The 12,389-nt window shown below is 33.9% G+C and overlaps 1 protein-coding gene across 18 annotated transcripts in view; it reads left to right on the forward strand.

The window, feature by feature from the left end:
• Positions 1-12,389, forward strand: part of KIF21A (kinesin family member 21A) — a 182,300-nt gene that overhangs the window by 125,042 nt on the left and 44,869 nt on the right. For 11 of the 18 annotated variants that reach the window (XM_069584617.1, XM_069584618.1, XM_069584622.1 and 8 more), the window contains exons 11-13: positions 88-291; positions 5,020-5,058; positions 11,090-11,180. In XM_069584617.1, the coding sequence (XP_069440718.1) occupies positions 88-291; positions 5,020-5,058; positions 11,090-11,180 (334 nt within the window). The remainder of the gene's footprint in view (positions 1-87; positions 292-5,019; positions 5,059-11,089; positions 11,181-12,389) is intronic. The other 7 variants (XM_069584621.1, XM_069584635.1, XM_069584628.1 and 4 more) reach the window with 1 other exon arrangement.

Here is a 12,389-nt window from a genome sequence, read left to right on the forward strand (position 1 = left end):
TTCAGAGACAGTTAGGGAGGTAAATTTTATGTATTATGTACCACAGTAATAAAATGTTTACAACTGAAATATGTTTTTATTCACTAGGGCAAAATTATTAGAAAGTGAAGCAGTGAATGAGAATCTTCGAAAAAACTTGACAAGAGCCACATCAAGATCACCATATTTCAGTGGATCATCAGCTTTCTCCCCTACTATAGTATCCTCAGATAAAGAGACCATTGAGATTATAGACCTAGCTAAGAAAGATTTAGAGAAGCTGAAAAGAAAAGAAAAGAAGAAGAAAAAAAGGTAGTATTATAAAATCAGTTCTATATAAATCTCTATTCTTCTCACTTTTAAGGATATTTTTAATTTGCAGTTGCAATGAGTATATATAACCTCATATTAAAAAATGAAATGTCATTTAACGTAGATTATAATTATATACTTTTAAAGATTTATCTCTTCCTTATATGTAAAAAATTAATTACAATGATACGGTAGTGAATTTTATTTAGACTATGGCAAGGTAAAATTACTATTAGAAATTATTGTCTTATTTCTTCAAATAGCTGCCTTTGCATTCCATTCATCTTTTCTGCAAAGTTTGTTCTATCATTACTTAGTATTTTCATTTTTTTCCATTTTCTAATGCAGTTAAATAGTCTCATTGATATATTTTGCTTCCTGTCTAGATTAGTTCAACTAAAGGCTAAATTAATTCATCAGGCTGTCATTTAATGTCATTTGGTCTCTTAAGTATTTTCAACAGGACTTCTAATTTGACTATGTCAAAGTTATTTATGTTATTTCAGACTTTCTGACTCTTCCAACAAGGAGTTACTCAGCTTTTCACCACTGCTCTAAGTTTCCTTTTCCTTGCATCCTGATAGTATCTCCCTCTGAAATCAACTGGATGCAAAGAAGAGGAGGAAAATTAAAATATAACCACTTGTAATGTGCGAGTGGTTAAGACCTCATAAATTGTGTACATGTTTACATATTTATTCTATGGTGCAGTCAAATTACTTACATAGAATATATTTTAAACATGCTGGTCAAATTAATTTTAAGCATTTTTGGCTAGATATTCCAAAGGGGAATAGGATATCTTATTTGTTAAATAGCTTGTTACAGAAGTGTACTTTTTATAATTATTATTGACATTTAATCTAGTGCAGCTTTGCTCTGTTTATTTAGACATTTATTTTGGCAACCAGGCATATCTTCCTTGAATAGTTTGTTGACTAAAGTTGTTAAAGATTCAAACTCTCAGAATTAATTCTGCTGTGTGTCCTTGAGTTAAGCAGGGATTATTAGAACAATTAAGATCAGGAATTGCACATCTATGGTCTTAGGAGCATTGTAATTGCAGTTGCATCCTTGAGATACTAATGTCTTAATAGGTATTGCTTGAGTGGTTGATTATGGCAGCATTAGAAATATATAATGATTAGTTTTTATGTAGGGCACTTAAAACTGTAATAGTGTTCACAGAATTATCAAAACTGGTGTGACTCAACATACTGTGGAAATGAAAATGAGACCTTTGCATACAACTTATCATTTATTTATAAAATTTAGATGTGTAGTTGGTCAAAATGTGAAATGGTATGACTTGTTTTTAAAGGTGTAGGTAGTTTGGGTTCATGAACAGTAAGCAAGGATATATTTCTCAAGGTCATGAGTTGATTCTGCTCTTTCCTTTTGAGGTAAATTTAGAGATGTTACCATGGTCACCTGTTGGATATGAATAATAAATAATAGGAATCCCATTAGAAACCTAGGCTCTTTTGACATTTTTATAGTGATTATAGGTACCATAAATTAATACCTTTGATACAGGTTGTTTTTGTAACAATGCAAAGTTGTAAGCTTTTTGATTGATAAATATTACTATTTTAGTCAGTTTGATAAAACATTTCATTTATCAACAGTAACTTTTAGCTGTATGTATATATAATATAAATTCTTATTTTAAAAATGTTAGTAAGCTCTCATTTTAGCTAATGGGTCTTTTGTTACTGTTGAAACAAAGAGAATGATAGCAGCTTTGCTGAAGTTAATGATTAATCTCTGTAGGAACTCTTTGGAGGCAGTAGGTCCTGTTTAGATGTGTTGATTCTGGTTGAGTTGTCTTACATGCTGTCTATTTATTTATTTATCAAATAGAGCATTGCAAGATTTGGTGCTACCTCAATTTTGCATATACAGTGAGTTCCATTTAAAATTGTTTGCAACTTGGAACTAATTTTTCCCTAGAAATTGTTACAAATGTACGATGTCCAGATTTCCTCACACACATAAAACGATATTTATTCATTTTATAGTATAATACAAGCAATTCAAAAGGGAATAGGAAAAGGAAAGCAGAGGGAAAAAATGAATTTCTGCCTTAGCCAGTCTCTCTTATTCCTACTTACTGATCTCCTGTGTCCCAATGGTGCCTTGATTCATTCCACCCTTATGAGGTCAGTTCTCATGTCATTCTTCCCTAGCCCAAAGCACTCCCAACTTCAAAATCATCTACTTCTCTCATCTCCTTAAATTCAAAGTTGGAAACAAAGCCATTTAACTAAAGGAACTCATGCCAATAGAAATGACTTATTACTAATAAGATTCCTCTAGGGAGATTTGTAATTTTGAAAGAGAAAGCATTAATCCAACTATTGAAAATGTGGGCAGAAATCTCATGAGGAAAAAAAAATTAAATGGTATTGGGAAGATTTTTTTTTTTTACACCCCTTTTTGGCTGAGACTTTCCAAAACCTATCTGGAGTTTGGCCTTTGGGTTCAGTTTTGCTCAGCTGTCCCAGTTCTCATAGCTGCTTTCATTCCTCCCACTGAATCTGCAAAATTTTTAGAAGCTCCATGTCTTTTAATTTACTTTGTTTTGTGTTGTTAGCATTTGGTTGTAGTTACTACAGGGCCTCTGACACTGTAAGTGTTGGTTGGAAGAATGGTAACTATATCATTTTTAAGTCAGAAGCTGTTTGTTTTCAAGGAGTATGCCCTAAATCATGTTTTATGTGAACGTTTCACCCTCTTCCGCATCAAAGTTTTTATCTAAACTACAACCAATTGTTAATATGTGTGGTTTAAGGTTGGCTCTTCTGCCTTTCTGTGCTTATTTTCTGTTGAACTGTAAAATAATCCAAGTATAGATATTAAGCAGGTAAGGAAGAATAATTGAATAGGCAACATTGCCTATATTTATTATTTAGTTATACAAATGTTAGAATGGTTAGCAAGATTTGTCACAGGTCCCCCACGCCATTTAACTTTGGAAGAAACATAATAATGGAACTAAATGAAATAAAGACCGTACTCCTTTAAATTATGGAGAATTATCAGATTATTAGTTTATATCTCTGCTCCTCTACTGTCTTTTGGAACTATTGATTGCAATTTTTTTTTAAAGAAGCAATTGGGAAGGCATCTAAAGTTTACCTGTTTATTAGCTCTCATCATCCATATGTTTTAATATAGCTGTCTTATGTAAGGTTAACAAAATTTCTTCCTGTTGAAAATAGAAAATTAGGGCTGTGTGCCAGAGAACCATATTCTTTGAGCCATTATAGCTCATTGTAGTCAGCATAAGCCTAAATTAGATTTTTTTTTGCTTTTTTGTGTATGTGGATAAATAAAATTTGCCTTTCACACAGTAATCCCCATATTTTGGATATCTAGCTTTAAATGATTTGCATTATATCAATAAAAAAATCACTCATTCATCAGACTGCATTATGTTTGTATTTAGTGGTGTCAGGTTGAAACTCTAGAAACTCTAGAGATTTCTTAAGCAATGGCTTTTCTTTCCCTTTTTTAGCCATTGTACTGGACATTTTGATCCCTGATGAATATCACTCTGAAATTTTTTTTTCTCAGAAAGATTGCTAGTCTCTTCTTGCAATAGCAGTTTATACGTTGATTGTGAAAACATTCACAGACCTGCGAATTAAAATCACATTATAAAATTAAAATGAGAAATGCCTTGATGAAATAATGTATTACTAAGACTCCATCTCTTTATTTAAAAACATTGATGATTCTGAAAAGTACTTTTGGAATTGCAAGCAGAAGTGTACTATGTAAAGATTGCTATATGCTTAATCAGAGCCTAGCACATCTATCTATATCTTTTTGTCTACATGAGAGACAATGGATATTCAGTACGTTCCATTGAGTAAAGATTCCCAATTCTGTGTATTGAATATTCTTTAAACTTCAAACTTCTAAATACATATTTATAGTTTTTCTCATAGAAAACTGGTTAAAAAATAATCTTACTAATGAAAAGTACTACATTTCCCATTTTCCTGCTGCCTTTGCCTTAGATATAACCTTTGATAGTCTAGTAATTAATACAGTGATATTAATTTCAGTTAATAAAATTATAATTTTCCACTGATATCATAACAACCATATTCATTTGACCATAATACCATTTCACATATAATTCTGAAATAGAATTTTTAGTGATGTTCATGTGTAGTATATTAAAATTATAAACAAGTTTAAAAATTAGTATCCTAGTATATAGTATTAATGGTATTTTCATATTATGGTATAAAGGCATTACTTTTTGAAGCTCTTTAAATGATGCCATAAAAAAGTCTTTTGTAAAGGTTTAAAAGGAAGACGGTATCATTGAAAGTGAGCTTCCCCACCCCCACCCCCCTTTGGAAGCTGAGAAAATTGATCCATTTCAGGTTAAGAAAGCTATGGCATCCAAGTACTTGTACTGTTTATCAGCTTCATAAGTTGAGAATGTACATCTTACTGCTGAGTGATTTCAACTAATAGTCTATATACTCTTCTTAGATATAGTGCTGCTTGTTTTTCTACTTACTTTTTATTTATACAAAATGTATTGCCTTTTTACTGTGTATTGTCCTTTGATGATATCTTTTAAAATTTATTTTAAAGTCTTCAAGCTCATGTATCATTTTTACCTTCTTATCACTTTCGCTTTTTACTGTCTGGTTTGTCCTTCATTGGCTTGGCCTTCCAATACTGTGCCTCGTGATTTTGAAGGCTACAGAAACTTGAGGAAAGCAATCGAGAAGAAAGAAGGTTGGAATATTTCCCAGGTTTTTTATTAAAATGTCATTTAAATACTTAGTTGCCATTCACAAGGATATGTGTTGTAGAATTATATTTCAGACTATATTAGCTGGGTGTTCCTAAAAATAATGATGATCTTATAAAATTAACAAAAACATTGAAAATGTGAAAATTACTTTTTGAGAAAAAAACCCACACCAGTTATGTGAGTTAAAATTCAGGCAATTTCATGTGAATTTAATATTGACTGTTATAATTTTTGTGACTAAAAATGACCCAAGAATCCCACCATTAGACTTTTAGAACATATCTTTTGGAAACCTGTGAATAGACAGAGATTTGTTGATTTGGTGGGAACTGACATTTTATTGGAGCACATGCTAAGTTATGGGTGGACTCTTTCTCTTCACTTCCTTATTTTATGTATCTTTGTTGGGAAAACAACATTAAAATGGCAACAGGCAAAAGGAAACTGTGGCCTTGCTACAGACAAGATTTATAAGGCATATTTAAGGTTGAATAAGAAAAACAAGTTTTGCTATTTAAATGTATCTAAAGTGAACATCAAAAGCAGGATCTTTTCTCTTTTTTTTTTCATTTGATATTTGAGCAAAATTTAGAAGCACAGTTCTGAACTCTCAAAATAATAAAAATTTGCAGTTTACTCATTTAGTACTATGATTATTTAACCATGTGTCAAGTACTGTTTTACTTATTAGAAATTCTATTGATTTTACTAAACATCTCCTGATTACATAATCAAAATGATGAACATAAACTGATTTCAAAATAATATTAAATATTTTAGAAGCACCACTTTATAAATTTTCTTACTTAAAATAAGCCTTTTGAGAACTTTTATTTTGCAACAATTAGTTAAACTAATCTCTTAATTTAAATAGCTAGCACCTTAAAATTATATTTTCTTTAAGTTATTTAATAATCTACATTCCACAATTATATTCTACATATTGTATTCTAGTGAAAGTCGCTCAGTTGTGTCCAGCTCTTTGCAATACAGTCCGTGGAATTCTCCAGGCCAGAATACAGGAGTGCCTAGCCTTCTCCAGGGGATCTTCCCAACCCAGGGATCAAACCTGGATCTCCTGCATTGCAGGTGGATTCTTTACCAGCTGAGCCACAAGGGAAGCTTGTATTCTAAAGTTTCTATAATTTATTCTAGAACTTATTTAATATATTCTGTAGTTAGAATGAACTGCCCCAGTGGCTTTGATGGTAAAGCATCTGTCTGCAACGCGGGAGACCCAGGTTCGATCCCTGGGTTGGGAAGATCTCCTGGAGAATGAAATGGCAACCTGCCGGGGTCCAGCCCCGGTGGATCTAGGGTGATTTGAAGGGGAGACAGAGTAGGCGAGGAAAAAACTTATTTATTTATTTAATCAGAAATATAATATTAGATTAGGAAGAAATTAGTAGGAAAATTAAGTGGAGAAAAGACTCTGAATAACTTGGTTTACGTGGAAAGCCAATAAAATCTCAGGACAAGAGATTTGCACCATCTACATTAGGCCACTGGCATCTGTTTGTATATCGGAGAGTGCCCTGCCTTGGGCTCCCTCGCTCATGGATCTTAGAAACTGGGCCAAGTAAGTAGACATGGCGAGCCTCCAAGCCCCAGATGGGAATTCAGCCTGAAATTAGAGTAAAGAGGAGACACGGGGGAAACCAGTCCTTCCAATGACTGGCCCAGCCTCTATTGTCTAGAAAGGCCTTTTATATATCTTTTTGATAGTACATAGAGACCAATGGGTAATACAAAATTATGCAGCGTTAGCAGCCCAGACTCTTATCAAAACCAGGCTTTTTTCTCTGCATACCTAGTTGTATACACAAGTCTTAGGTGATTTACATCATCTTCCAGCCAGAGGGCCAGTTAACATTTTACAGCCTTTTTTCTGATAAGGGTTTGTCAACCAGAAGACTTATTTGTGTTGATCTTCCCAAAGTCCGGTGCCACTCTCAGAAAAACACTAAATAAAGTTACATTCTTACATAGCAAAGATACAGCAATTTATAACAAGTAAAAGGAGTACAGTGATTTATAACAAAAGAAAAGTAATTAACTCAAAAGTCTAGTGTTGCTAACATCAAAACTACTATATACCTTTTTCCATATCCCGATTACATTGATTAATATCCTCCCAGGTGCCTAAAAGATAAAGAATATGGAGGCCTGGTGGCAGTCATTGAGTCAACAGTGAAAACCCATCACCAATATGATTTTTAGCTCTTTAGAAAAGGCTCTGTATCTTTAAGATGCTTAAGCTTTGTGCCTCTCATGGTTGGGGGGCTGTAAGCAATTCTCAAGCTGTAAAAAGTCCAAGGGAACCTGTTAGGCAAGCTAGAGAGTTATCAGAGGGGGTTTGAACTGAAACATCCCTTTTAAATGCAGAAGACTAAAGCCCTGAGTTAACTTTTTCCAGAGTGTGTCAGAAGAGTGGAAAAGCACAGTACAATAAGGCAGGCAGATTCTGGTTTTTGGGGTACATGCTCAGGAAATTCCAGGGGGAACCCTGAGGCCTGACTTGCCTTGCCCATCAGGCCTCTCCACATGACCTTATCATGGGTGGGATTCCTCACGCTGGCTCCCAGCAGCAACCCACTCCAGTATTCTTGCCTGGAGAATCCCACAGACAGAGGAGCCTGGTGGGCTATAGTCCATGGGGTGGCAAAGAATCGGACACTATTGAGCGGCTTCACTTTCACTTTCACATAGTTAGAATATAATTCTATCTGTAAGTTATCTTAGGACTCATCTAATTAGTTTATGGTTAGGATATTATGTTTATCATTGGGATTAAATTAGGGCAATAAAATGTGAAAAATTTTCTGTTTTGAAAGATCAAAATAAAATGTATAGTTAAAGTAGTGTAATAGAAACATTTTCCCACCTTCAAGTAGTTAAGTCCTTTAAATGTACTTAATGAACAGAGTTTGCTTCTAATATTTATATGATCCCTAATGGATAACAAAAGCAGAATTATTTGGTGTTTTAGGACAAGGCTTCTTAGACATGAATGTGCATGTAGATAACCTGGGGAGTTTGATAATACGAAGATTCTAACTCAATAGGACTGAGGTGGAGCCTGAGATTCTACATATCTTACAAGCTCCTGGATGATGCTGATGCTTCTCTCTCTGTGAACCAAACTTTGAGGCAATGTTCTAGAATATTGGCCTTGGAGTCATGACACCTGGTTTTAAGTCCCCTTGAGTTGATAAACTTCCCCATGGCAAAGTTTCTTTTTTCCATTGTCAACAGAGATGTTGACGTTGGTGGTCAAGATGTCAAAGGTTTTAAGTCACTTGATCACTAGTCTTCCAGATCAAAGATTCTGATTCTATGGCAAGTGAAAACTTACATATTTTTCATTGCTGCTTAGACAGTTATTTTAGATATAAAATTTTCCCAGTTTATTGAGGAAAGCATGAATATTTGCTGTATATAACCGTTAAATATCAAATTGTACTTTAATAGCTGAAGCTTTAAGTGATGTAGGGTAAATTAATAACGTAAACTTACTGCTGATTTTTCTGCATCAGAATTGGTGCAAATAGCTTATAATGTATGAATTAATTTCATATGTAAGAGGAAGTAACATTTGTTGAGCTGGACTCTGGTGACTTGGAGGAAGTAGGAGAGTGTGTTAGGTCAAGTATCTGGAACAAGGCTATAAACCTGAATAAAAGGAAATTTGTGCTGGAACCTGAAGTAATGAAGGAACTGATAATAACAAAAATTGTATGTTGCAACAGCTGCAGATGAAAAGGGAAACTGCATAGAAGAGGGGGTAAGAAATATCTCCATGCATATGCTTTTTTCCTAGCTCTAAGCCTTAGGTCTATCTCAAGTATAGCACTGCTTGACTCAAAGGTGCTGGCCTTTGAGTCAGATGACTGGATGAGGGGGAATTTCTTTCTAAATTTCCATCTTGAAATGCATGATGATGAAAAATCAACATCCTAAGTGATGTATGATAAACATTCAAGTATATTCAGCATTTTTCTCTAACAAGTGATTTAACAAACTCTTGGAACCTTGCTGTAGTTTACTTGGTTCCTCTCCAGTTAATTGATATTCTTGCTAGTAGTTTCTACTCACTCTAAATATGTGCTGTATTCCATGCATTTTTATGCATCTTTTAATTTATACAATTTTACTCCAACATAATTAGTATGTGAGACTCAGTCAGGCAGAGGTACCAGGCAGAGGTGCCAAACAGAGGTGCTCATGCACAGTCATAGGGATGAATATGTTTAATAAATCCTTCATGTGCATTTATTATGCACATACCATGGGTACTGGGCATGTAATGCTAAGCCAAACAGACATGATCCCTACCCTCATGAGACTTAAACAATCTAGTGGGGAAGATAGAAATTAAAGAAATAACTACCTAAATAAACATAAATTAAGAATTATGAAAATTAAGAATTTTCAAAGGAAAAGTATTTATATTCATCTTTTCTGAGTTCAGAAATGTCTCTGAGAATTGGGAGCTAGAGTTAAACATTACAGATTAATAATAATAGCAGGGCCTACATAAGATTAATTTTTTAGCCTAGAAGCTAAAAGTAAGTCCATGTATTAGGGCAGTTATTTAATGGACCTGAATATCTGAAAGAAATGATAGCTGTTATAAAGACATTCTAATAAAATTTTAAAACTGTTTCTAAGGAAATTTTATTTCAAGAATATTGCTTTATTCAAATATTCTTTTTATTCTTAATGATTTAAAAAAGTTTACTAAAGCACAAGAAGAAAATATTCACATGTAGATTCATTTGAAATTCATTTTCTTAATATTATCTAGCTTGATAAAAATATATGAGTCTGACAAACAGAAATATAACTTCTGTGCATGATTAATCATGGTTGCTAAACCAAGAAGGATCAGAGTGATTTTAACTATTTAAAATTTTTTCTTGTTGGGGACTCTTCTTTTTCTCATGGGCTTCTACTAGGGCTTCCCTAGCTTCTACTAGGGCTGAAGTAGTTTAGCTATAACATTATTTGACATCAGTTTGGAGAAGGCAGTGGCAACCCATTCCAGTACTCTTGCCTGGAAAATCCCATGGAGAGAGGAGCCTGGTAGGCTGCAGTCCATGGGGTCGCTAAGAGTTGGACATGACTGAGACACTTCACTTTCACTTTTCACTTTCCTGCACTGGAGAAGGAAATGGCAACCCACTCCAGTGTTCTTGCCTGGAGAATCCCAGGGGACAGGGGAGCCTGCCCGTCTATGGGGTCACAGAGAGTCGGACACGACTGAAGCGACTTAGCAGCAGTAGCAGCAGCAGCATGCAGTTAGAGCTATTGTACTGATACCTGAAAATGAGACTTTTGTTCAGTTGGTGAATCTTGTGGCAGATCCTCGAATTTCCTATTAAATCAGTGGTCAGGCTGAACTTCAGACAGTTTTGATGTGTGGAGATCCATTTCTGTGAGAACATTATGAAAAATAGCCCTGTGCTACAGGGATGACCTAGGAGAAAGGAGCCAGTGCTATTACCAGGGGAAATCTGAACACAACGACAGATGCAGATAGTGTAAACAAACCTACCGTGGGCAGATTTATCCTTAAATGTATTAGGACATTGATAAAAATGAAGTTTCTATATCTTTGTATAAAGATGAGAAAAAATTTATATATTTAGATGAGAAAACAAAACTATTTTAAATTTCCACTGAAATTAGTTTGCCTGCATTCTAGCTTATTGAATGTTACTGTGAGTAGCTCTTAGATATCTTATCAGGTGTCATGCTCCAGGGTATAATCTATTCCTCGGTGTTTCTAGAAAATAAGATTTTCTCCAATTATATAAATTCATTACACTATGAGTTGAATGGCAGTTTCTATTTTCCTCTGAAGCATCAGACATAACTTTGCTCTTTGTTAAATGATGAACTCTTCTCATTTGTTTTCAGAAATAATTGATGGTTTTTAAAAATCTGTAAGGAGAAAAGTGAACAGTTTTCCTCTTTAATACTGTACGCTTTTGTTTCTTTTTTTTGAAGTGTGGCTGGTAAAGAGGACAATACAGACACTGACCAAGAGAAGAAAGAAGGAAAGAATATTTCAGAAAGAGAAAACATTGAATTAGAAGTTGTAAGTATGAAAGAATGAGCCTGGAATTTTGAGTTCCTGGATTAGGTTATTCTTGGTTGCTAATAACTATGCTAACCTGTATGTAGAAAAGAGAATCAGTTATCATGCATCCATTTTAAACTGTTTTCTTGAGGATTTCTTTTCTTCAGAAATGTGAGCTATGAAATATTAGCAACTTATAGTCTTATGCATTATGAAAACATTTTCTATGGGATGATAGAGTACTAAGAGATAAAGTACTCTTTGATTTAAGACAAAGTTATTATAAAATAACCTTAAAATTGTGTATTGATTTATTTTACCAAGAAGTAACATTTTTATGCTCTTATACTTCATAATCACACAGTCTCTCTTTTTTGTATTTATTCAGTGAGACTTGATTGCAAATTTTAATATGTGAAGTATCATAATAGAGGTGGGGCAAAATTAAATCATACTGCTAGGCACACTCCATAATATTGAGGGAAAAAGAAAAATTCTAACTGATTTTTATTTTTTTGTTTTTTCTTTATTTTATTTTTTTACTAAAATGTGGTTGCTTTACAATGTTGTTCATTTCTGCTGTACAGCAGAGTGAGTTAGTTATATGTATCCATATATCCACTCTTTTTTAGATATCTTTCCCCTGGTGGTTTAGACGGTAAAGCATCTGTATACAATGCGAAGACCTGGGTTTGATCCCTGAGTCAAGAAGATCCGCTGGAGAAGGAAATGGCAATCCACTCCAGTGCTATTGCCTGGAAAACCCCATGGACAGAGGAGCCTGATAGGTTACAGTCTATGGGGTCGCAAAGAGTCGGACATGACTGGGAGACTTCACTTTCACTTTCCCTTTCCCATTTAGGTCACCATAGATCATTAAGTAGACTTCCATTTGATATACAGTAGGTTCTCATTAGTTATCTGTAGTATATATATATGTCTCTCCCTATCTTCCAAATCATCCCACCTCTCCTCAACCTCCTTGGTAACCATACATTTGTTCTCTTCATCTGTGATTCTATTTCTGCTTTACAAATAAATTCATCTCTATCATTTTTCTAAATTCCATATACATGTATTAATATACTATATTTTTTCTTTCTAACTTACTTCACTCTGTGTGATAATCTCTAGACCACCCATATCTCTGCAAATGGTACTATTTTGTTCTTTTTTATGATTGAGCAATATTCCATTGTATATATGTACCACTTTTTTTATCCATTC

The sequence above is a fragment of the Ovis canadensis genome, chromosome 3 (assembly GCF_042477335.2).
Source record: "Ovis canadensis isolate MfBH-ARS-UI-01 breed Bighorn chromosome 3, ARS-UI_OviCan_v2, whole genome shotgun sequence".
NCBI lineage: Eukaryota > Metazoa > Chordata > Mammalia > Artiodactyla > Bovidae > Ovis > Ovis canadensis.